Below are 26,497 nucleotides of genomic sequence, written 5' to 3' on the forward strand. Positions count from 1 at the left end.
TTCTCCCTTGCATTTCCCACGCCCCCCCCTCCCCGAGACCGGTCGGTAGGAACGGCTCAGGCGACGGCGACTCCAGGAAATTCTGCCTCTGCTGTAAGTTAAGCCAGTTCTAGTGTGACAGGGGAAGCGTGGCAGAGAACAGCAATCACAAATTAATTTAGACGCAAGGGATGCGCTGCGTTAGTCTGAACACGGCAAGGGCTCCTTTGAAATATCTCCTACTGAAAGCCTGCGGAAGGAGGTGCGTGTTTTAAAACCCCAGGAATGGCAGAGAGCTCTCGGTTTGGCTGGGGAGCTGAAATCCACCCCATCGGGAGGCAGAAACTGTAACCCAAGGAGGGCTGGCCACCAGGTCCTGGGGGAACGGATCCGTCCGTTGGTGAGCGCAGAGAGGGACCCACTGCACAGCGAGCACTCCCGGACGGTGTGAAGTCCTACAGACTAGGAGCAGACACTCGCCGAGCACCACACGACGGCTCTGCTACAGCTGAGAGAGGGGGAAAGCAAAAAAATAATCTTCCGTATCAGCAGTTGTCACGCCAGTAGTTCATAGCAGCACCGGACTTGGCTGAAGTGACAAAACACTGGTTAACTCCTTCGTGCTCAACCCCCTTTCGCTATGGTCACTACGTAAGCGTGTTGCTTCGCTTTGCAAGCAGAGTGCTCTGTGGTCCTTGAGCACTGTGAGGTCCTTGTAGTCCTCCCTTTGCCCCCTTCAGTCTCTCCTCCCTGTTCATTGCCTTGCAAACGTGCAGCACGCCACGTACTCACATCCTTCTCCAGGCTTCTCAACCTTTTCTCCTCAGCTCTGCATAGACAGGGTTCTGTCCTACTTCTAAGGCACCATGTATCATTATTTTCTGTGCAAGAGAGGGCTTTGAGGTCTAATTATGTTCCCTGTTATTCGGGGTGATGGCCGCAATAACCTAAAGACCCCAGAAGCCACCTCCCCTGGGATCCCGAGCACTCCGAATTTCCCTGTGTCTGGGGAGTGGCAGTCAGAATTGCTACAGGCAGACGCTGAGTGCAAGAACTCCCTTCATATTTTACTAACGAGTCACTACAAGCTTACAGACGTGCCACAGCTGCTGAGGAGAACAGGCTCTCCTCCGTCTTCTGCTCATCTCAGCTGTCAGTCTTCTCAGTCACTCCTGTGTGCCACCCACATCACCAAGACCCTCCTTGGACATTCGGTTCCCAGCACTTCTCATTCAGTCCTTCTGGTACTTGCTGCCTATTTCTGCCTGCTTAGACCGTCTCCCAGCCTTCTGCTTGCTTCTTGCATTTTCTTCTCATTTGCTGCTTCTCTCCCCCTTCAGACCTAATCACTGGTCACTTCTTCCTGAGCTAATTGCTCTACTGATGTATCATCCATTGACTGCCCCGCTGTCCACAGTTCCTCTCTCCACAACTCAGCAGCCTCGACACTTTGCGTGCTCTCCCTCCATCTCTGTTACTCACCTCCCACTCCCCCTTTCCTCGCACTGCCTCACCCCGAGCTCCTCAGAAGCACACATCCCTAATGGTTTCAAACACCCCATTAATCTTTTCCTGATCACTGGATCTTTTTTTTTTTCACTGATAATCTAATCTTTACTCAGGAGGAATGTCTCTACCCAGCCATTTAGTTTCCACCTACTCTCGTTTCTCTCTAATCCAAGGGGGTGGTTTTACCATAAACTAAGCACTCTAGAAGCCACCTGTTCCCACTCAATCCAGTTACTCCCCTCCTCAGGAATTAACACTATTTTTCATATTTTTCTCTGCCATACCTCTGAAAGGTTTCAGGGTGAAAGCAGTGAGAGGTCTTAACTTCTTCCCTTGTTTTCCACCCTGTTTGCCGGCAAACAGCCATTCACTATTTCTTCCATCAGTTTCCTTCCATCCCTTTTTCAGTGTCCAACAATAAAGCAAACACATAAGGGGATGCCTGTTGGGTCCTAATGCCTAATTTGGGAATAAAGAGTATAAACTGAGCATTGGCTGTGGATTTGCTTGTGGGCAGGACAAAGTACGCAGCTTGTCATTCGAGTAACTTTTTGAGTTAAAAATCCTTTTCAAAACATCTTTAAAGCTGGCCATCTTACATACTTTAGTAGTTTTCACCTTGAAACAGCAAAGAAAGTGTATTATGAGCAAAACAAAATTGGTTTTTAAGCATTGTCCACATTTGTTTATAAAAATCATTACAATGTAGACACAGAGATTTTGTTCCAATTGTTCACACAAAAATTCAGTCCCAAGCTTTCATCCTAGATGTTTACAGCATGGCCATATAGTATCGAAATAGTTTCATACTATAAAATATCAACAGAATTTTAACGATAGGAAGTACGCTTTATTCTTTATGTTCTTTAAGCTATTCTCTCCCTTTGTAGCCTGTTTGGTTTCATACGCGCTGACTCTGAACTCTTCCAAGTGCTTCCCCCTCCTCTGCTTACACTCACTGATATGTCACAGCCATTGATTGATTGCTGTTTGTGTTTGGTTTGGACACATCCAGATGATTGCTACTAATAACCAGTACTAAATTCCTGAAATATCTGCCCGATTCCTTTCACAAGGCAACTTCGTTATGGTCCGTCATATGAAACACAGTAGGCCTTAGGAATACTGTGGTGCGGGAGAAAAATAATCGCCAAATGAACGGATAGCTCAAACAAAGCATTGTAAAAAGCCATCACACTAAATTCTGCATGCATCATCTACTGCATTTCAGTGAAGGCCAAGTTTCTTAGTCAGCTGAGGAGATCCGTCAGCCTGAACTATGACTCTTTTGGGACATAGTTTTGTGCCCGCTGCGCTCTTCTACTGCGTGCAGCTCGTCACCTGCATGAGATTAGAGCAAAAGGATGCCGTGTAACAATTTAACTAAGAGATACACGCTGAGAATCAAGAGACCTCATTCATTTTTACTGACTTTGTATTGGTCCTTCAACAAATCAAAGTAAGAGCTGGAGGGCTGTTAATTAAAAAGGAAAAAAAAAAAGCACCCTGAAGGGTTATGAATTATAACCAGTACCAACAAGACACGAACTGACAGTAAGCCAGTAACCACTGGATTTGGTTTCTAATTATTCATTTGCGTGCTTGCATTTGGGGATACAGAAAGACAGGAACTGAATTGTCTTTGGTGCGGACCAAAATCTGTTTAACAATGTTTTAAACTATAATGAGAGTTACCTGTACCTGTGTGAGTACGGCCAGAGGATGCTGTCTTTAAGAAGAATGAATAAACTCTGCAGGTGCTAGAAACGTATCATAAATATAAAAAGCAACAAAGGTAGTGTTATTCAGTTAACTTAAGGTTATCTCAAGGGCAATTTAAAATATTATTTCTGTCCTATGAATAGGCACGGTCAGCTTCATTACCAGGGTGACAGACAGTATGTTAGGTGGCACATCAGCTTGATAAGCTGGCAGCTCTAAGGGGGAAAAAACCTTGTGGCTTGAGATAAAGACCGTTTAATAGAACAGTAATGGAAGATTATGGCGTTGATAATAATAATAGTAGTAATAATGATGGTAAAAGAATATAAAAAATAAAGTGATACAACACAAGTTGCTCTCACCACCCGATGATCAGATGCCCAGCCCATCCCGAGCAACGATTACAGATTGCATGTAAATGGCCAACTGTCATTTATACACTGAGCATGTTTATGGTATGGAATATCCCTTTGGCCACCTTGTCCTGTCTATGCTCCCTCTCATCTTCTGTGGGAAGCTGAAAAAGTCCTTGACTAATGGAAACATTATTGAGCAACAACTAAAAAAATATGTGTGATCAACATTATTCTCATACTAAATCCAAACCACAGCAGCTACTAGAAAGAAAAGTAACTCTATCCCAGCTGAAACCAGGACACTCCCCCACCAGCAAGATGGTGGCAGCCCAACTGCCCGTGCAGCATATGCCAGAGAACTCAGGAGTGTCTAGAGGACAATGTGGCACAAAGACATGCCACAGAAAACACCCAAGGCTACATATCTGGAAGACTACATGAGCTCTCTCTCTTGTGGAGGAATACAAAGATACCAGAGGCACCTCTGTCTGAAAGTAGTTTGTTCCCAAAAGGACAACTCTCAAAAGGAGACCAATGGAGGCTGGACTAATGACTGAGCATACAGACAAATCTAATTCCTCTGCGTTACGCTCCCTGGTATTCTTCCTGTGAGGCAGCATGGCCGCTCTGCAGGAGCATTTTAGTTTGACAGACTCAGCGCTGCTCAAATATGTCTAGGCAGCTTGTTAGCTTAGAAAATTTTCCCCAACGTAAGTCACTTTACATTTATCTATGCTGAATTCCATCTGCTACTTTATCAGTGCCATTCAGTTTGACAATTCGTTATTTTTCACTTTCTTGATTTGTTCTGTTACTTTCCAATACTTTGATTTCGATGGATCCTCCTTAATGAAGAGCTCCACTGCCAGATGCTCCCGAGGTTCCTCCACAGTGAACACAAAAGCGAGGGTCATAAACTGTCTCCTCCTAGTACTTCTTTTGTGATCATATCCTGGCCCTGCTGATTTACCATCAGGGGGATTTTCTTCCATGCCTTTTGCAAACTGGTCCTTAAGGCTATTTAGAGCCTGCCTTATAGCATCCAGCCTTTCCTCCCTTCTCTACCAAGCCCTGCGAGGTTTGTCAGCATTGCGTTTTCTCTATCTTATACCTCACTGTCTTATACCTCTTAAAGAGCTCTTAAAGAGCGAGATTGTGAATTGTGGCAGAAAACGTTCTCATCGCGCCTTTGAAGGCATCACCAGATGACTTGAAAGTCAGCTGGGATACTGAATCCATTCCCATCCCCACTGTCATCCTTATCCAACAACTGCCAGCTGGAGACAGATGGCAATCTCTGCACTAATTTCCCACACTATAAGATGAGATACTTCAAACACCAAGCAAACTTCTTTCTGTCAGTTTAGTTTTTTCCTTTTCACACTGCACTCCTCTGTCCACTAGATGAATAAACTTTGCTGCAAGAACCAACACTAGTTTGTCTGTCAAACCAAACTATTTGGGGCCTACAGGAGAGATGGGGAGGGACTCTTTACCAGGGAGTGTGCGATGGGACAAGGGGTAACAGTTTTAAACTGAAAGAGGGGAGATTTAAATTAGATATTTGGAAGAAATTTTTTACTGTGAGGGTGGTGAGGCACTGGAACAGGTTGCCCAGAGAAGATGTGGATGCCCTGGAGGTGTTCAAGGCCAGGCTGGATGGGGTTTGGAGCAACCAGGTCTAGTGGGAGGTGTCCCTGCCCATGGCAGGGGGGCTGGAACTAGATGAATTTTAAGATCCCTCCTACTCAAACCATTCTATGATTCTATTTCAAAGAAACTACATAGTTATTTTTGGCCAAATGATAGCAGAGCTCAAGAATGGTAAAACACATACAGAAATCAGACTGGAAGATGGACTCTAGGACTGATCTTGTACGCTAACACCTCTTGATAAATCCAGCTATTTCACAAATTTGTTGCATTTACATGCAAGATTTCAAATCAGGCCCTAGCACTTGAAAAAAAAAGTTTTAAGTATCCAATTCAGTAGCACAGCAAATAGGATAAAATTGATATTTCAGTAAAAGTGGGAGTGTCAGATTTGTATGAGTTTCCAGGCGCAAGTCATAACAAAGTAATCTAGTCAAACCACTGGCTACAGCGACTACAACATAATTAATTGTTAGAACCTTAGAGAGGAAAACCTTGCCAGAAGGTCAGCACTGTGACAGTAAACTCCAGTGAGGGGAAAAAAAAGAGTAATTTAATTAATTCCTGGAAGAAAAGGACATAAAAATCCATGATGATAGGCTAAGACTCTCAGATTAGATAACGTGCATAGCTCAGAAGTAGCAGAAAGTGGTATTAAATTGCAAGGGACAGCAGTTTATCTGCATTTAGACAAAAACACAAAAACAGCCAAGACCAAGCGATAACAGAATTTGGTAGGTAAAGAGATAAACCACAGATTAAGAGAGAATTTGAAAGCAAACAGTACAGATGTAAACAGAAATTAAAACTCCCACTACATACTTTTAAAAAAAAGGAAGTTGGTTAGAGATAAAATATGCAATCGCTTCACTGGCCAGATATGAGACTACCAGCATCTCCGCGTTTCCCCGCACAGCTTCATACCTTCACTGACATCCGCTACAAATGAACCTCCTGAAGTCGTAGGAAAGAGGCCAATGGTCAAGACCTTGGAGAACCACCTAAATTCTTTTGACCATCTCTGACAGATAATAAATGTTCTTTTAGCAATATAACTGGGAGTAACAAAAGAGTACAAGGTGGAAGACACTTGCAAAGTGCATTTCACTTGGTTTTATCTCATCCTAGACACATGGTCTAAGGCAGCATGAGTGGTCAGAGAGAGGAGAGCAAGTCCTGCTGCAGGACAGCAGAGCACTGGCTTGGAAAAGATTAGTAAGAAAAGGTTAAAACGAAGAGTCAAGAGGGATAGTAGTGCTACGTTTGAGGATTATTTTACTTTCCAGGGGAGGTTTGACATTAGAAAGGAGCATAGGTCATGGAGCATAGGTGATTTCACAGGAAGGTTAGAGGGAAGTTACGGTAAGGGATTTAATGTGAAAGGTTAAAAGAGAGGTTTTTGAAATTGTATGAATAAAAAGAAGAACAGGTATTTCTACAAAAAGGTGGCAGTAAGATTTCGCTAATTCAGAGCAATTTTAAGCAACAGCATTTACCATAGAATCACAGAAAGGTTTGCGTTGGAAGAGACCTTAAAGATCATCTAGTTCCAGCCCCTCTGCCATGGGCAGGGACACCTTCCACTGGACCAGGTTGCTCACAGCCCCATCCAGCCTGGCCTTGAACAGTTCCAGGATGGGGCATCCACAACTACTCTGAGCAGAGAAGTTTTTATGGAAGGATAGTGCAAAAATAAGTAGGTATATAGGTTAGTCGGGGTACAGCGATAGGTGTGAGGATTATCCAGCAGGTGAAATTTAAAGCAGCAGAGTGGGAAGATTTAATGGGACAGCACGGGAGCAAGCTTAATAAAGCACAAGTGGTAAAGCAGGTATAACAATTTTGTGACTAAAAAAGGTTGTATTGGGAGAAGAAACCTGAAGAACGCTGACTGAATGGACCTCAAAGGGGACGAGATCTGGGAAGCAGGAGATAGGTGCACGAAGCGAAGGAGTTTGATGGAAGTTCAGGTGAGAGGTAGAGGCAGGATGAAGTCCGGAGCTGAAGGAAGAGTACGTGTGTTGGAGAGACAGGCAGGCAAATACAGTAATCTCAACAGAGGCTTTGGGGAGAGCTTCCAGAGATGCTGAAGAGTGTGAGAGGGAGGGAATGTTTCAGTGGGGAGGACACCAGCACCAGTGGGCATAACAAATGTTTGCTCAGCTTGAAGCCCGATGGTAACGAACAAACAGCCATTGGGAAGGAATTTGGATGTTGTCCTTAATTTCCTCAGTCAATAATATGTTATTGTGTTCATTATTTTATTTTCCAGCCCTTGAAAACTGCCACTTCAGAAAAGATTATGGCTCAGATAAACTTGTACACAGAACCTTTAAAAGGCTGGATAATTTGGTTGAACCTCTAGAAGAAATTACAAAAATCTTAGCTTGCAACCCTTTACAAAGGAACCAGCTTTAAAATGCCCAACCCCAAAAGGCACTTCATTTCCTCAAGATTTTAAGAATAAATGATGGGGTTTATTCTAAATTGAAAAATGAAGTGTTTGTTTTTTGCCTGGCAAAGGAGACCAAGATGATCCCACCCAATCCTGGTGGTGATTTTACCTCTAGGGGAGAGTTTCATTCCATAATAATGAATATATAAAACCCACTATCTTAAGGCTTAGGGACCCTTGTCATTATGCCAGCTTAAAATGCAGTTAATAAAATGAATTGTATTTCTAGGCCTTAAGAATATCCTGGAGTTTTTTTGTAAGAAAAAAGTGCTGTTCTAAAAATGTTTGCAAGCTACTAAGCTGTTCTCCATTGTGGCAGAGAAAAACATGCAGCATGATACTTAAACTATTTGGGACTTTATCCCTGAAAGCTCTCCAGCACAGACAACCTTATTGAGATGCAAACATCTGACAGTCAGCATTTTTGTATTGGGCACTTAAGCCCAACCTCACTCACCACAACATAACTTCTGTTAATATATAACAGACTGTAAGGAACACAAAGCCTTTTTGGCACTAAAAAAACCCCACGCCACGATGTTTTTTTATAGAGGAAAAAAAATAAAAATCTAATAGCAACGGTAGATGTGGCTAAAGCCTGTCAATGGCACCTCCTACACATAAGAAAGGTTGGCAGATAAGATGTGAAGTGGGGCAAGTGCATCTACTGAGCCTTGCTAGCTGCTAAGGACTGCCACCCAGAGAGGGGCCCTGGGGAGACCTGGGGTAATGGAGAACTGAGGTCATCCTAAGAACTAAAATACATCGCTATATTTCTCCACAGGCACAACATACTATAAGTAACGACTTTCTAACCTGACTCATTTTACTCATTTTTGGCCAGCTGTGCTGCTCATGGGGTGTAATACTGGTATTGTCACAGTTACATGATTCTCTCAAGAAAGGCTCTTCGTTGTAGAAAAGGAAAAAAAATGACAGAATGGGAAAGACAGACAAGAATTCACATGAAGAATCCTTTTTCTAAATTGTGTTTTCTAAAAATACAATTGAGTAGTTTTCTAACTTAAGAACACTACAGATAAGAGTGCAGGTAAGCATGCTTTTTTTCAGGAGAGTGCTTAGTCAAAGCTTTTGTTGGGTCAACTTTCAGTTAAGCCCTTGATCTGCAAACAGAAATATGACCAACTTTACTAATTTTGTACTGCTGAGTATTAAAAAGTAGACCTACTACAGAACTATGTCTTCACCATCTACTTTTCTGCCTATTTACAGCTTTCCAGCAAAACACAGAACAACTAACCTGTTTCGTTTGGGGATTTTCCCTTAGCCTGAAAGAGACAAGACTTTGTCTGCACTGAGGATCCTGATACCTTAACTTCCACATGTACAAACATTTAAACACCCCATCAAAACAATCCTCTCACCAAAAAAAACCCATGCCCAAAACAAAAGCAGAAATGAGATACGAGTTAAGTGAAAACTCCAAGTAAATGAATGATCACTGGAAGGGCAGAGAAGGTTTGGTAGGGTGAGACAGTGCCCGCTGCTGTGGAAGAGAACAGGGTAGACATACCTAAGGTGAAAGAGGTGCATGGACTAAGCCTGTTATTTATGCTGCAGGGTGCAGAAAGCCTAGTGCCAGATATTTGGGACTCCATTTTCCTAGATATTTTTTATCTATATATTTTTTTCCTAAATAAAAAGAAACCACAAACTCCTGGGAAGTTTATATTCTGAACTCCCAATGAATTTTATTAGCCAGGCAGACAAAGTCAGGACTGAATCTGAAAGAGAGAAAAATGGTGATGAAAAGGCGAGAACATGCTCCCAGCTATGTCAGCCCAGGCTGGATGGATTTCCTCTGTTCCTGATGTAAGCTTGTATCTTTCCCCGAGCCTGCTGAAAGGTAGCAGCAACACACCCCTTCCTTTCCCTCAGCATACCTCTTACGAGGCAGGATTAAGCAAGCCACAAATCTACTGGAAGCAGCTATTTCCAAAAACACCACGATCAATTTTCAGGGATGCTATTAGGGCACAGTGAATTCAGCAAAACCCAACTGCACGTGGGTTTTTCCCGAATATTTAACCCAGTTAGGCTTCCCCACTGAAGGCTGCGTTATTTATAAACGAGCCGTCTTTCCAGCGTGACCGGCGGAAACCCCTGGAATCCTCGTCTCTTGTACCATCACGAAAACACACGAGGCTCTTTCCCAACCTTCCGCCTGCGGGAGCGAAACTCCACCGAACAGCTCGGCTGTGCCCACCGCAGCCGCGGACGGGAGGAAGTTATTAGGCTGCGGCAGCAATTAACCCCAGGCTCTTCCCACCCACCCACCCCCGTGACAGGACGAAGGGAGACCCAGCGGCAGTCCCCGCGCTCCCAGGCCAAACCGGCGCTTCTGTCCCCTCACGGCAGCCGAAGCGCGGCCAAGCCGGGCTCCACGCACGGCGGTGGCGGGGAGCCGCGCCGCCACAGGCCCGAGCCCCGGGCACCTGCCCCGCGGCCAGGCCGGCCCCTCGGCAGCCCTCCCTCACCGCAGAGCTCGCCGGCAGGTGCGGGACGGGCTTAGCGGAGCCCTGGCGGGGACACACACACCACACGCACCGGACCGCCGCCTCCGGCAGCCCCCGCCCGCCGCCCGTTAAAGCCGCCGGTGAGGCGGTTGGCGGCGTCCCTCTCCTCTCCTCGCGCGTCCGCGGTGCCCCCCATCGCCTCCCTCCCGCCCGCCGACAGCACCAGGGTCCCTGTCCCCTTCCCGTGCCGGCGCAGCCCGGGGCAGGTGGCGGCGGCGGGACCCGGCAGCCGTCGCGGTTCAGGTCGCGGCGCGGAGGGCAGCGCACCGGGCCGGGCGGGGCCTCCCCGCCCTCACCCCATTGTTGAGGCCATCTCGGCAGTTTCCGCCCTGGCTTCGGCTCTGTCCGCGCCGCGATGGGGAAAGGGGAGGGAAGGAGGGGGAGCTCGGGAAGCCTCGGGGCCGCGCCGCTCCTTCCGGGACGGCGGGAGGCGGTGCCGCTCACCTGGTGCCGCCGGCGCTGGGGAGCGCCCGAGCAGCGGCCCCGCCGAGCGGGAGGTGAGCGCCGGCCGCCTCCCTGCCCAGCCCCGCCCCGCCCCGGGCGGGAACACGGTCCCCCGGCAGGCAAGCGGGCGTCGGGGGCGGGGGGGATGGCACACGCTCCGGCCCCAGGGGCGAGGGACGGCGCTTCGCGGGCGTCGTGGCCGCGGCGGGCGGGTGGGAGTCGGGGCGTCGGTGAGCGGGGGAGGCGGGCACCGCGCCGAAGGGGTGAGGGGAGCAGCCGCCGGCAGGGCGGTCCGAGCGACGGGAGCCCCGCGGTGATGGAGACCCGTCCCCGGGGGCTGGCGGGGGGCGCTTCCCAGGGAAGTTGGCGGGACGGGGACGGGCAGCGCTGCGGGACGGTTCACCTCTCCCCTTTTGTTTCTCTCCAGGGTGTTTGTGCTTCTCCGAGTCTCTCTCCCCGCCCCCGTCTCTCCCGCCCGCCCCGCCGGGACCTCTCCTCTCCGGGCGGCAGCAGAGCCGCCTCAGGGCGGGCGGCGGCGGCAGAGGTGCTGGTGGGGCGCTCTCGCCGTCCAGCCCGCCGGGAACATGGCGACCGGCGGCTACCGCAGCGCTGGGGGCAGCACCACGGACTTTCTAGAGGAGTGGAAAGCCAAGAGGGAGAAGATGCGGGCGAAGCAGGCGCCGCCGGCCCCGGCGGGGGCAGCCGCCGGGGGAGAGGCCAGGCCCGCGGGGGGCGCCTCCTCCGCCGAGCTGAACAACAACCTGCCCCCCGGTGGCCCGGCGCCCCCGACCGACCGCCCGGCGCCCCCCGCCGGCGGGGCCCTCAACTGCCTCAGCCTCTCCAGCCGGGCCGTCCCCGCCAAGGAGCCGCCGCCGCCGGCCCTCTCCGGGGTGCGGGGGTCTGAACCTGCCGCCAAGCCCCCTCCCGCCGCCGCGCCGGGCTCCCCCGAGGGCGAGGAGAAGCTGGCCGCCAAAGGAAAGAGCTCGGGCCCCAGCGCTAGGAAAGGGAAGGGGCAGATCGAGAAGAGGAAGCTGAGGGAGAAGAGGAGGTCGACAGGTGTGGTGAACATCCCGGCCGCCGAGGTGAGCCCGCGGGGGAGGCTGGGGGGGGGGCACTCGGTCCCGCGGGGGCGGCAGCGGTGCCCGACGGTGCGGTTCTCCCCAGCGCACCTCGCCCGTGGCGGGGCTCCTGGCATGGGCCAGCCGCGGTGGCGGAGCCTTCTCCCCACACCGCACTTCCTCAGAAGGCCTGCACGCAGTCTGAGGGTTACACTGTGGTCGTGCGGCATCCAAACAAGACGAGGTGCCATTTACTCTACATAAACTAGACCTGTCAAGACCTGTGATTTCTTTAATGTCTTCTCGCTGGCAGAGGGTAAGTTCCAGGGCTGTTGGAAGATCAAACCGAGACACGTGTCTGTTGAAGTACGGTCAAAACAATAGTAATGAAAGAAAACTGATTTATCGGCTCTCAATAGACGTTCAGGTGTAAATATTATTCAGTTTGGAACCCAAAAGAATTTTCTGCACTGGAAAAAATGTAGTGGTTTAAAAGAGCATTTTTTTGAAGGCAGAGGAAGATATTTTTATCAGCCAACACCAGTGTCCTCTGTGGTTTGCTACTAGTATAAAAATCTGGCATTGATTTATAATACTCCTAGAGGAATTCAGAAGAATGATAACTAAGTTTTTTAGCTTTTTTGCAGTTAATAAGAAAGGCCACAGGAAACTTTGAACAGAGCTGGATTTTAGTCTACAATTTTGCACTAATGGTGATGACCACCATCTCTGTAGAAAAAGCTTGTAGTTCTTCTTTTGCTTAACATTATGGATTATTAAAATAACACTGGAAAGTAAGATCTTTGTTTCTAAAGCAGCAGGAAAACATGAAATCATGTTTTCCATACCTGAAGTCACTAATCCTTTTTTTTGTGACATCCTAGGCGCTTTCACAGCAGAAGCTTTCATGCGAGAAGGTGTTGGAAGGTGAGGAATGAGTTTTAGGAGCAGTAGAAATCTTTATAATAATGTGTTTTGAGAATAATTACTTGCATAGTCTTTAGTTTGAGGTGAAGGGTTTTGGCATAGGTCTTCAATGTTGTTGCTTTGGAAAGTGAGGAATACAAGCGAGTTCTTCAATTCTGTGGCTTCAGAGTATGCAAGCTTCCTAGGTTGTGGTCGGTTTTATACAAAGCCCACTAAATAGCTGCCCCCTTTGCTTCTATAGGAGTTCTTAAAAAGCTGTATCTTCCCTAAGTCAGCTAGCCCTAGCCCGATTAATACCAGTTTTGCACATTGCAGCAAGCAGTGTACGACATCAGATTTTAGGCGCCTCTGCTGTGTAGCCAGCTCCAGTCATCATCTATCTTTGGTTTTTGAATGGTGGGTTTCTTTTCGCTCTTTGAGAATAGTGTCCTAGTTCTTTGAACTAGTTTTCTGAACCACTGTTCCTTTGGTGGGTTTTGGGTGATGTGGTTTGGGGTTTGCTAGTTTGGTTGGTTCGGTGGTGGTTGGGGTTTTTGCTTGTTTTGTTTAAGTATTGCTCAGAATACGCTTTTCTTTCCAGGAAAACACATTCCTTGCCCAGCAGCCATTAGAATCTTAAGAGTGAATTTGCTACTGTAATTTCTGCTGCATTGTTAAGGATGGCTTATTTACTAAGGTTAACATAGTTAGGCATTGAGAAGCAAGTTCTCGCCTGTTCCCATATTTCTGAGGGCCTAATAACTTTGCTACCTGTCACCATGCGTTGGCACTTCTTGGAAACTTCTTGTATCTTTTTACTAATTACTTCTGTAACTACCAATTAAGCATTCCATCACGTTTTTGGAGTCAAATTTAAAACGTAGGTACCTGTTGTGTATAATAATACCCCAATAAAGGTATTGTTGGGAAAACTAGTACACGTTGCATTTTTGACTGGCACATACTTATGCAAAGCTATCTCTTTTCAGTATTTCACATTTCTTAAATGTTTTTAATCATTACCACAAGCATTCCTAAGAATTATTTAACTAGGGAACACTAGATCATTCCTGATGGTACACAGCTTCAAAAATTGTGTCCAGTGTCAAATGTGAATACTAATGAAAGTTTTGCAGAGTATTTACTTGTGCTGTCTTTCATATATCTATTTTTTTATGAGAAAATATTTTAAAGCACTGATTCAACATGGTCAGTTCAAGTTCTCAGGCAAAAGTAGGCTGCGATGTAAATAGTGACTTGTTGGAGTAATGAAGTTCAAAATCTTCAACTCTGCAGTTTCTTGCTGTCTTTCTCATTAGATGCTAGGTTTAGCTTTACCATGCTATAGAATCATAGAATGGTTTGGTTTGGAAGGGACCATAAAGATGACCTGGTTCCAACCCCCCTGCCATGGTTAGGGACACCTCCCACTAGGCCAGGATGCTCAAAACCCCATCCAGCCTGGTCTAGAACATTTCGAGGGATGTGGCATCCACAACTTCCAGTGTCTCAACACCCTCACAGTAAAGAATTTCTTCCAAATATCTAATCTAAATCTCCCCTCTTTCAGTTTAAAACTGTTACCCCTCATTCTATCACTACATTCCCTGATAAAGAGTCCCTCCCCATCTTTCCTGTAGGCCCCCTTTGGGTACTGGAAGGCTGCTGTAAGGTCCCCCCGGAGCCTTCTCTTCTCCAGGCTGAACAACCTCAACTCTCCCAGCATGTCTTTGTAGGAGAGGTGCTCCAGCCGTAGTGACTTGGTAGTAGTACATACTGAATTTAACCACTTAGCACTCATAGCTCTGCGTGTTATAGTTTAAAATTACTTTCAGGAGATGTTCTTTTTAGAGATTTATTGGGTGTTTTATTGTCTTATTTTTCAAGAAAATAGTCTTTCTCTAGAAAGCAGTTGCCATCTTATGCTAAGCATCTTCCTTTTATGATCAGCCTGCCGCTATGGTGGAGAATGATGATAAGAGGAAATTCTGATACTCTGAAATTAAAATGGGTAACTGTTGACAAAATGCATTCATAGATGATACGTAGTGCCTAGAAGCTTCTCGGCCCAGATTGGAATACAAAACCAGATTTTATCCCAAAGAAGTAGGCTCTAATTTCAGTTGCAATGCAGCTGGAGAATTTAATCATATATGAAAGGCGGTAGAGTAAGGAAAGGAAAAGTTTCGGTTGTTTCAGTTATCTTCAAATAGCCATGAAAAATGCTAGCAGATCGTTATTCATTAATGATTAATTTCTCTTCTGTTCAATAGAAAGGCAATAGATCCAGGTCTTAAAGAGTCCTGTGTCTAAAATGTATTTTGTATTGAAGTTGGTGGAGGACAGAAACTGTAGGGGAAGCTGTGAAAACAGACGGTGACAGGTTGGGAGTAGTGGCACTTTATGTCAGTCTGACTAGAGGCCATACAAGTAAAGGCTGTTTTTTATCTTCTCAGCACTAGTGCTTATCTAAGTAATGGTGGCTTTTGAAAATGGCTTCTGAAATACTTGCAGATTTTTTTCCCTTTCAGTGGTTGTAAAGTAGTTTCTTGAGAGCTTGTTGAATCTTAAAAGTCAATTTCACTCTAAATATTAAGTGCTGTAGGATTTGGGTTTTGTTGCCTCATAACAGTTCTTCAGGTTGTGAAAGGTAACTAAATTGTATGTAATTATCACTACTACGTGAGAGTTTCCTTTTTTAAATATTAAGCTGTATAACCATTTTTAGCCATGTTTAATCAACAGTGTTTCTCAGTATTCACTTGATGCAGGTGTGAAGCTTATTTGTAACATTTTTCTCATTTACAGCTGTGCTAGTATCTGTCCAAGAAACACACAGAGTTCCCGTTACGCTGCACTGACAGTGCTTTGTGAGGACCCACATATAGGATAAGAGTTATGTTTTGTATTGTTATAGTAATTCTTCTGTCCTGCTCCAAGCAAAACAAGCTGCACTGGTGAAAGTGCAGCTTTACTTTTGTAACTGTTTACACTGGAGGATTCTGCTGGCATAACTGTGGGTAAGTTCTTTCTGAACCCCAACCAGGAGAATGACAACTGGTTTTGTGGTTGCCTTTTTTAAAAAAGTGTATATATAATCAAAATTTTGGTCCATCGAGGAAGGACAGTTAGATAGCTGGGGTTTATTTAATGTGTGCTTATGAACAAAGTTTACATTTTCACCTAACCAGGTGGAAGTCATCTAAATTCAGAAGTGTTCTGTTAATAACAGGGTGATGAATGATTTAAAAAGGTGTTCAAGAACTCGTATCCGTATATTTTGCATGTGAAGCTGCCAGATTCGAGACACAACAGTCTCCTGACCTGTTTGTGGGAAATACTGGAGATACTAAGAGTGGAAAAGGTAGAAGTGATTCAAATGTGGAATCTGCATGGGATGTTCAGACAGTCTGGTTCAGCAATTATCTTCTTGTTAACAGCTATAAGGGTATGATTTCTTGAAACCACTCCAGAAGCTAGGACTCTGCTTGTCTCTGTAGAAGGCACTGCCTGTGTGGTGCTCGATTAGCGTCGTACCAAATAGCGGTGTTTTAAGTAAGCAGACAGCAACGAGCTCTTTCTGTGGGGAAAGAAAGAGTTCCTGCTACTGGAATACTCCAGCATGCTGAATTGCGTACTGACAGAATGTTGCTGTGTTCCAGTTGGAAAAACTTAAGGAAACTTTAAATGCCAAATGTGTCAAGCGTAGCAATTACCGGGTACGTTGTAAAGTAATTGAAATCCTTCCCTGAACGGCTGGAAACAAGAGTGAGCCGCGGAATCCTGTTCTAGTGGTTGAACTCTTTTGACCAGAAGTTTGCCTTCTGCAGTATCTTCCTTAGTGATTCCCTACCTAAAGATTAAGTTAAATGAAAGAGCAGTTCTAGCCATTTCTTCATATGGATAAGGTAGTGCCTTTGCATTGTCCAACATCTCTGTGCGTTTTCTGGTAAAACAGCTTCTTTTTTGGGGAAAAAAAAAAGTCTCAGTAAGTGTTGTTCAAAATATGGGAACACACATCCTCCTTCCCCCCCATTTCTGACTGCTAATACCCTTACCATCCATACAGAGGTATGGGTGTTGTGACGGAAGTCTGAAATATGTTTTTTGACCTGGATGACCATTCATGTTAGGCCATCATCCTGTTTGCTTTGTCTAGTGAAGACATTCATCTTCTTACAGTTCCATTTATGGTTCTTCCTTCAAATCTGGCAGGGTGAAAGAAGCAATATAAGCCTTCTCGGAGTTTGGTAAAAGGATCTTACCAAGATTGTTTACATGCAGTCTGTTTTGCTGTTGATGCCTTTGTAAATTCTGATTTTGACCAGTCTTCTGGGCAATACCTGTTCAAGGGCATGTTCTTTTTTTCTTTCCATCTGTTTTTAGCACATGATAAACTTATATACCTGTTCTTTTTCAACACCCACATGTTTAACGGTATGTTTTAGTATCCTGACAGTTAGCCAGGTAAGGGAGATATTTGGTCAAATAAATCACGTAACTTTACAGATTTCTAAATTTATTTTCAATTCCGGAAGCCTTGTAGCAACTTTTAAATCACTGCATGTGCATCTTCCAAACCTAGGGTCTGTATACCCTAGAACAGCACTGTTTTGGAATAAGGCTAGATAGTACAGTAGTTTTCTGATGGAAAATATATATGGTAGTAGTGTATTTTCTCTGTAAGAGGTGATATGGATAACTTTATTCTTGCTGAATTTAATAAAGCTGTTTTTGTAGAGAAGCAGATTGTAGACCAGTACCTACAGCTGGAATTCACAAGATTCAACCAAAAAGTACCGATTGTTTCACATACTTAATTCTTTTTAGTTCAGCACTCGTTCCTACTGGAGTGGGAAGGACAGGGATGGAGAAGTATCAGAAGACGTTAATTTTCTCTCTGAATTATTTTGATTTTGCATTTATCTCTAAGTGCAATTTTGGAAAGGTTGGTTTTCAAAATGATCCTTTAATAGTTAGGTGTAATTGGAAAACATCATATGGTTGGGTTTTTTTCACTCATGTTTTGGGGTGAATCATCTGAAATGATACAGTTACTAGGTGGAAAAATAAATGCAATGTAAGTAAAGTATTTCCTCTTCTATTGAGTACTGAATTCTACAGCAAGTAAGAGAAGTATTTAGTTTAGGTTGTAATTGGTGGTTGAAAGCTTGTTAATGTTCAGCCTTGCCAGTTACTGCCTTTTCTTGCCAGTCTGTCATGTAGCCAATAACCTTAAATAAATGTAGATGTTGGTTGACTAAAGATAAATACTCCGTTGTGCTCTTGTCTAGTCTCTTTCTTGAGTACTGAAGACTGAAACACTGTTTATCCTATCGTGGTTTGTTCCTAAAGCTTACTTAAAAGACAAGATAACCTGGAAAAAATGTTGTAGGGCAAAGAGCGGAAACAGCCTGCCAGCTGTACGTTTGTCTACTTTTGCACTGAAATGTATGAAGCATCTTGCTTTCCAGTGGAAGTTGGGTGACTTCAGTCTCATTGAAAAGCACAGGGAGAGAAGTGCTGTTATGACCAGTTATTGCACTGAAGTGAACATGCTGCCGAGTATTGCTAAAAAATACTTATCTGACAGCTTTTTCAAAAGTTGTATCTAACTTCACTGTAACAAGTAATTGCTCTGAAAATGTTTAATTATTGTTGTTTTATAAAAATGCCTCAAATTAGAAATGTTTCACTTAAATGGTAGGTTGGTGGTTTCCTACAAATCAAAAAGAAACTTCTGCTGCTTTGGCTATTTGAAACTAGTGGCTCAGACCTATAAATGTGGATATAATAACTTCCAAGTTAATTTCAAGAGATTTAAACTTGTATCCTAAATATGAATAATACTATTGTAAGGTTATACTGTAGCTGAAACTTCATCACAAGAGACAAATATAGACAACCTGCCCCTCGGTCTGATCACGTGTTTATAGCTAGGTACTAAAGATTTTTCAGTATTGGTGTATAGTACGTTACACTGTAATAGGAAAAGAATCATAACAGTAATATAGATTAGAAGGCATCTCTGAAAAAGTCGACTGGTCTTATCTCTTGCTCAAAGTGGGGCCAGTTTTGATCAGATTGCTTAGGGTCTTGTCTGGTAAAGTTTTGAATATATTCAGCCTGTTTAGGCTGGTCTAAATAGCAGCTCTGCCTTCCAGCCTCTCAACCCGTCCCTACCGGTTTGGTGTCAGCCACAAACTTGCTTAGAGAACCTTCCATCCCATTGTTCAGGTTGTTAGTAAAGGTGTTGCGTAAAGCCCCTAAGGGATACCACTTAACTGGCTGCCAGTTAAAGTTTATAATATTGATTTCCACCTTTTGAGCCTGAAGATGCAGCCAGCTTTCCACCACCTAATAGTACACTTCTGTGGCCTGTATTTAACCAGATTGGCTTAAAGGTTACTACAGGGTTACTGCCAAGTCAAAGGCCCTTCTTCACCTTTGAAGGAAACTTTCAGAGTTTCTGGAATTGCTGGTGCAGAAAACCCAAACATGAGAGCTGTGTACACTAATACAGCTGAATCATTAAAATAGTCTATGTGAGAGAAATTGTTTAGGGTTTTCTAGTTTCTTTTTCAAAAGTGCTGGGAAACTTTTGCTTTTTCCAAGGCTTCAGGACAAAAGAATAAGCAATTTGAAAGATACCAAGAGGTCAGTCCATATTGTTGCTCTCTTCATCTCAGGTAGACGAAGCTATTAATACTTCGGAAGAGTAATACTAAAATAGATTTTCTGTGGAAGACTCATGGTATTTTGATATTTAACTATTTAACCTTTAAACAATATTATAAAGCCCTAGGAGTTCATAATATTTTAATGAAACTACCCTGAATGATGAATAATAAGTTGGTGCTTTGGCTTCATTCTCCAGTTGAATCCACCTTTGTTATCTCATCTCTTGGAACATTTATTTAGAACTGTCTTCTGAAGGTAATGGGATTAAATAGCAATCTTGGGTATTTGTAATAGTGTTTTCAAAAGTAAGTTCTAATATTCATAGTTGTGGAGGAAATAATAACTTAATGAGTAAACCCTGAAGGTTGAACAAATGAAAGAGTAAATGGAGAAGCGCTCCAAAGTTGCTGCTTCTAAAACCTCAACATTTGGAATTTTGTCTTCAAAATGCCTTCATGACTTTGGGGGTCCTTATTCATCCCAAATCAGAATATTCAGAACTAATCACTGAGAGACTCATTTATTGAACACATCAGGAAGGAGATCATTGGAATAAATGATGAAATACAAAATATATTGTAGGATAAAATTAGACTTTCATCTTTGTTTTCTTCACTGGAAGGAAAAAATTACAGCATTTTAGACTACCCCATTTTAACTTTTGTTTGACTTTTTCTAGTGAAACTGTGCTGATTCTAGTTCTTAATTTCCAAAGCTAAAAGTAAATTAGTCTATAATTATTTTTTTATTTTTCTACTGTAGGTTCAGTAGGCTGAAGAATACTCCCTCAAAAAAGGGAGAGGGCATTTTTAATAAAAAGAGTGAGAGATTTCTGTCTAGACTGGGGGTTGTGATTTCTTTGTCATTTGTGTCTTTAACAGTTTCTTTTATTTGTGTGTACTGCTTCCATAAATTATTATTAATTTTAAAAAATGGAAAAAAAATAAAAAATGCAACCATTCTCCACTTAGTTCCACACATGTAACTTCCTCTGAGGATACAGTGTAGTGAATACCATGAATGGATTAATTTCTGCAGTCATTCATAAATTACCAGAAGCCTTGTGAATTATTTTATAATTTCTCCAGACTTGCATTATAACTTTCCAGCAGGGTGTTTGTGCTTTGAATGTACTATATCCCAGATGTGCTACTTTCAAAAGAACCAAGCTAAAAAAAAAACCAAACCACAAAACCTCCCAAGACAAATAACCCTCTACCTCCTATGTGAGAGAAGCAAAAAACCATCCCATAAAAGCCATCCAACTCTTGACTTACGCCTGGCAGACTATAGCTTACCCTATTTCAGTTTTGCTTTATGGAACTTGAATATTCGCGCATCTCTGATGGCAACTGAGTTTAAGCAGATCTATCTGTGCTGCTTAAGATAAATAACACTTTCTGTGCCAAAACCATAGTTTCTGTATATCACAGTAGGGGCTGAGGGGAATAGATTCCTTTTTCACAAGGAAAAGTTAAAGCAAATCTCACCCCAACTTGAAATTAAATATGATAATATTAATTAATATGCAAAATATCTATTGGCACAAACTTCTCATGCGTCTTTTTTCATTGCATCTCTGGAGCATAGTTGTTTTCTAAATCCTCCTGTAGCTTGAAATGTACTGGGCACTTCTGGAAAGGTCACTGTTAAGTGTTCAGTTCCACATAAGTTTGTACTGATTTCTTAAAACTATCTGGTTTGCATTCATTACATAGATGCAAGCTCATGTAGGTTTTTCTCTGCTACTTTTTTTTTTTTTTAAAGTTGGAATTGTGTATTTAAAGATTTTCCAATTGGAAGAGCGTAGGTGGATGACTATTTCCCGTGCTTCACAAGGTCATGGGAAATTAAAATAAAAACCACAACCCTGATGTTTTATTTCAAGATTTTATTGTATTTGGTCTGCTTGCATGTTCCTAGGAAGGACTGGATGGAACATTTAGGTCTCTTACTCTAGGCCTGCAAATGTCATATGCAACTCTATCGTATAGTCTTACCATGTAATAATCACGTCATCTTAAATGTGGCCAGGTTTTGTGCCTAATACGAGAACATCACCCTGGGTGAAGGTAAGCTTAAAAAACAAAACAAAACATATCAAACAGAAAACCCTCAGAGAAACAAAATAACACTGTGTCAACTTCAGATTTTATCTACCTTACCTCTCACCCTTCAAACAAAACTATGAAACAAAAAATATGTGCTAGGCATGGGCTTCGCACAGTGTGTTCTGCAGTACTTCATCAAAAATGAGATAGCATTAATTTTCTTGATCTGAAGCCTCTATAGGTAACTAATGTTTTGAATCTTCAAGTTGGAGACTTTAGTAGGTGAGAGACTTGTAGAAGCATTGTCTGGGGCAGCACTGAGTGCTTTCTGTGTGTAGACATTGAATCTAAGTGTGATTAAGGCTGGAAGGAATCTTAGGAGGTCCTTAATCCAACTTGGTTTCTCAAGGTTTTATCCAGGTAGGTCTTGAAAACCTCCAAGAATGAAGACAGGACAGCCTCTTTGGGCAACCCTTCCAGTACTTGACTGTTCTTATTATGAAAGTGTTTTCCCTTCTTTTGGTCAGAACCTCTCTCCTTTAAATTTATGTCCATTGTCTTCTGGCATGCACTGCTGCAAAGAGCCTAGCTCTATACTTGGTGGCTGCCTGGGACAACTGGAAAAAAGATGCTTTTTGTTTTTTGGCAGAGCAACAACCTAGGTATGCTTCATTCAGCAGAAATAAGAGGTGCTGTAATGAGATCTGAGGCACAGAGGCATGATAGCTGGGCAGGCAGAATGCATACAGCACACAGATGTGGAAAAAGTATTGTAGAGTAACTGCTGTTTGTCTGTGTATATAGTGTCTAAGACAAGTACATCAATGAGCAGAGACCAGAGTGGTAGGCAGAAGCCAAGCAAGCAGCAATTGGGATGTCCCATCTTTCACCTTTCCTCCTCTCAGCACTTTTTGCCCTTGCTAATTCTTTTTCCGAGTCACAGGAACCTATGCATGTCCTACTTGTCTGCAGTGTATTTTATGATATTTTTTTTTTTCCATGCAATACACAGTCTAGTGTTTGTAGGAACATAGAATCATGGAATGGTTTAAGTTGAAAAGGACCTTCAAGATCATCTAGTTCCAATCACCAACATAGGATTTCAGTTGGAACCTGCAGTCGCCCAGACCAGTCTCTTCCTACTCTATGCAAATAAGGTGCATTTAATGGATTTGTAAAGCTCTAGTTTAATTTTTCCTCTTTGCACTGCAAGAAAATAAGAGTGGTTATAGTGCATCTGACTAGGAGCCACCTAGCCACTGCGCCTACAGTGGCCATAAACAGACACAGAGTAAGGAAAACCAATGTAGAAATCTTATCAGGTATTTGCTGTGAATTAGTTTTCTAGCCTCTTGGCAGTTTTCATCTTGAAGACTTGCAGCAACAGATGAAGGTTACTAAATTCATTTTAATTTCTATATATTTATCTGCCAAGTACTCATTCGGTCTCCTCTTGAACCTGTGTAGACTGTTAGCATACAAAAAAAATCATTGGGCAATGAAGTCCGCGTTTCTAAGAACCCTTATATATGATGAGCCACCTTTTTATGGTTATAATTTCTTCCTCTTCCCCCAAAGAACCTAATGTGGTACCTGTTATCCCCATGGCATGATCCTTGTTCACTAGTTATTCTAGAGCAAGGCTGTCATAATGACTAAAAGGCATTTTCTAATTTAATTTTGTTTTGTTTGCCAGGATCTCTGGTCTATTCTCTTGTTCTTGTTTGACAACCTGTTACTTACAGCCATCAATCTACTGCTGTCCCTTAGGACTGGTTTTTTTTACTGGAGGGGGACTGTGATGCTTTTCCTCGCTCTGTGCAAGCACTTAACTTTTAGATTTTTGTGGTTTATCTATTGAGGAAGATGGTTCATCTGATGTAAACCTTGGCTTAAGCTCCTGTGGAACCGTATCTGAAGATAAGGGTTTTTTGGCTGATCCATTCACCACATGTTCCCTGGTAGGCTTTTGTTTTTGGAAGTAGGTTATTCATCCAGACTGGTTAAGACATTTTTTTATATGCTCTTCTCTTAAGATACAGGCCCTGACTGTTGTACCACTTTCAATGAGAAGTTCTGGATCCTCATAAAAGTTCTTGTGCAGCCAAGTTCAGGTGACCTCACTAACCAGGTCCTTTTAGTTTACCAGAATTTGTAATAAGGGCAGACTTTTGAAATAAGTTTCTTATTAAAGACCTTTGAAGTGGAAACATAAATATCTTGTTACCTGAACCAACTGCATGTGGTTGTTTAGTACAAAACAGCAAATTATTTTCTATAACCATCTCTTCTGTAATGTCCTCTTTAGTTATAAAACCCAATCTCTTACTTGTGTAGTAATTCAGATAAGAAGCCTGTGTGCTATAACATCTAGAAGTATCCAGGCCCTACCAGATAAACAGTTGGCTTGAGCTTAAAAATGTTGACGTTTGGTTTTTTTGTATATTTTGTCTTTTCACTTCTGTATTTTGTTCTAGGGAGAGGAAGGGGAAAATTACTTGAGCATTGCCAATCACTTGAATTTTTTTTGCTTGTATGTAGAAATTGCTACGTGTACAGACTGAGGCTCCTGTGTTTACAAACTGTACATGGATAAGAGCTACATAAGCTAGCTCCTAATGATTGAAGTGGCAAAATAAACAAAAGCGATATTCATTCTTGAATGGGTCATTGGTTTAAAATAGTTTCTTAACTGTTTACATAGTGCTTTTTGTCTTGTTTTACCTCCTCTTTGGAGCCAGCAGCACTAAAGGAAATTAAGCTGACCTACATCTTTTATAATTGGAAAAGGTAGAGAAGTTTTTGATACTGAGTACTAAATTAGATGGTAGCAAATGAGAAACAAGTTATTTGCATGTTTCTTCTTGTCCTCTTCAGTGTTTAGGTACGTATTTACATACTTTTTTTTAGGTTAGAAGCAGGAAACTGTTATGCTAAATAATTTTTATTTTTTTTACAAAGCAGCTTTTCTCTTCCCTCCCCTCCGCCCCCCCCTTTTTTTTTTTTAAAGAACAGTTGTTTTTCTGACCAGGAATATGAAGCTTTTGAATTTGATATGTTCCTGAATTTAAAAAATAAGTAAGTTCTTCAAGATCTTTTGAGCTTATGAAAGATGACCTTTATTGCAACTTTAGAAGCTCATTAATGTTCTGGTACCCTGAAGCAGATTATTAAACAAACCTAACTTCAAAAAAGCTCTTCAAAGAGCAGTGTACTGTGATTAGCCATTTAGAAAGGCCTCTAAGAACTCTTAGTCTGCTCTAAGAGCTTTTAGAACTAATTTCATCTGAATAATTCTTCCAAAGTGCAATGAACAGACTAGTCAATGATGTGAAATATAATCTCAATTTCTTCCATAAAAGCACTTTTTTATCTTCGCAGGTTAAGCTGGGAAATATTCATTATTGTTATTGATCAACTAAGCCATGCTTTGCCAAGTCAGAGCTAGGTCAGCCTTACTAGCCCCTTTTTTTAAAAAAAAAGTATTTTAAGGTAGTTGTTCTTAGTTTGGCAGCAGTTATTTTTTATTTGTGCTGATGGGGCTTATTAATTTTTTTGTATACTAAATCCCACCTGAAATAGTAGCATGACTTCAATCTTTTATGTTTTCAACTTGAAGCCGAGTATCGAAAGTCATACTGATCACCGGTCAGACAACAGTACTTGGCAATGCCTTACTAATACCTTAGTTAACTGATTAGCTCTCTGAATTTCACTGAATTTTTCACTGAATTTAATTAGAGTTGGAAGGACCATAGAGATCATCTAGTCCAACTCCCCTGCTGAAGCAGGATTGCCCAGAGCATGTCAGAGCCTGTTACTCAGGACTGCATCCAGGCGGGTCTTGAAAATCTCCAGAGAAGGGGACTCCACAACCTCCCTGGGCAGCCTGTTCCAGGGCTCTGTCACCCTCACTGTGAAGAAGTTTCTTCTCATATTTGAGTGGAACCTCCTATGTTCCAGCTTGTGCCCGTTGCCCCTCGTCCTCTCACTGGCAACCACTGAAAAGAGTCTCGCTCCCTCCTCCTTCAACCCACCCTTCAGATACTTATAAGCATCGATAAGGTCTCCCCTCAGCCTTCTCTTCTCCAGGCTAAAGAGTCCCAGCTCTCTCAGCCTTTCAGAGCCTTTCTCCTCATCCCGTGTTATATGGCACACATTCTTTAGAATGTAGAAACACAATTTCAGCACGTGTAACCTGGAACCCAGGGAAGATCCCTGCATGTTTGCTCTATTCTTCATACTGTTACTCAAACGATTATAATTTCAGAGGTACCATTTAACAATGAGTAATTTTTCCTGAAGCTGGTTACTACTGGAGTTGCCTCTAGAACAGAAAGTCAAAAGCATATCTTTCTCTCTTTTTTTTTTTTTTTTTCCTAGGCTTTTTTTTTCTAGGTATTGTAGGCTTTTATGTAAATAGTCATGTAACTTCTTACATACTTAAATCGGAAGTTTTCTGTGAAGTCTGGTTTGAGTAAAGATCTGGGTATTTTGGAATGTGGGAGGTGGAGTGGAACCTGGAAGTGCTCGGTCCTGTAGCAGATTGTGTTCTAGACCTGTTCTAAATCATTGCTGAACTTCTGTCCGTTACAGAGCCATGTTTAGCTTTTCCATTTTCTTCCTACCTATAAAAGATCTCGGATCCTTATGTGAAAAAGCGCTACTTAAATTAATGTATTAACTCCAAGATGAAAGATTTAGTTTTTTCTGTGTAATGTTGTGCTTCAAAGGATAATTGCATGACGCTGTCATTTCAGTCAGACAAAAGCTACAAACATCTGTAAGATACTGAGACAAGCTGAATGATTTAAAAACTGACTGCACAGACAGGTTTTGCAGAGCAGTCCTTTGGGTTTGTCCTTTAAGAAAAAAAGGCAATGTGGTGAATTGAGATGCTCCACATTAGTATTTGATGTCAAAAAACCTTCTTTTTTGTTGTTTTAAATTACATTCATTACTGCTGTAGTACGCTGAGAAGAGGTTAAATGATATATTTGGGCCTTACATTATTAGTTTACAGATTTCTCATTTTCTTTTCATGAAATCTGAGCATAACACATTGTAGGCTTCTGCTTTGAGGAGGAAAAAAATGAGATGGGAACAGCATGCAATCACACTCTGAAGGATGTTACAGACCTGGGTA

The 26,497-nt window shown here is 42.8% G+C and overlaps 1 protein-coding gene across 1 annotated transcript in view; it reads left to right on the forward strand.

Moving 5' to 3' along the window:
- The first annotated feature begins 11,239 nt into the window (after positions 1-11,239).
- The window catches only part of PAWR (pro-apoptotic WT1 regulator), a 79,050-nt gene continuing 63,792 nt past the window's right edge, over positions 11,240-26,497 (forward strand). The window contains exon 1 of the mRNA XM_074168903.1: positions 11,240-11,737. Coding sequence (XP_074025004.1) covers positions 11,240-11,737 — 498 coding nt within the window. The remainder of the gene's footprint in view (positions 11,738-26,497) is intronic.

This window comes from Numenius arquata, chromosome 2, assembly GCF_964106895.1.
Source record: "Numenius arquata chromosome 2, bNumArq3.hap1.1, whole genome shotgun sequence".
NCBI classification, from domain to species: domain Eukaryota; kingdom Metazoa; phylum Chordata; class Aves; order Charadriiformes; family Scolopacidae; genus Numenius; species Numenius arquata.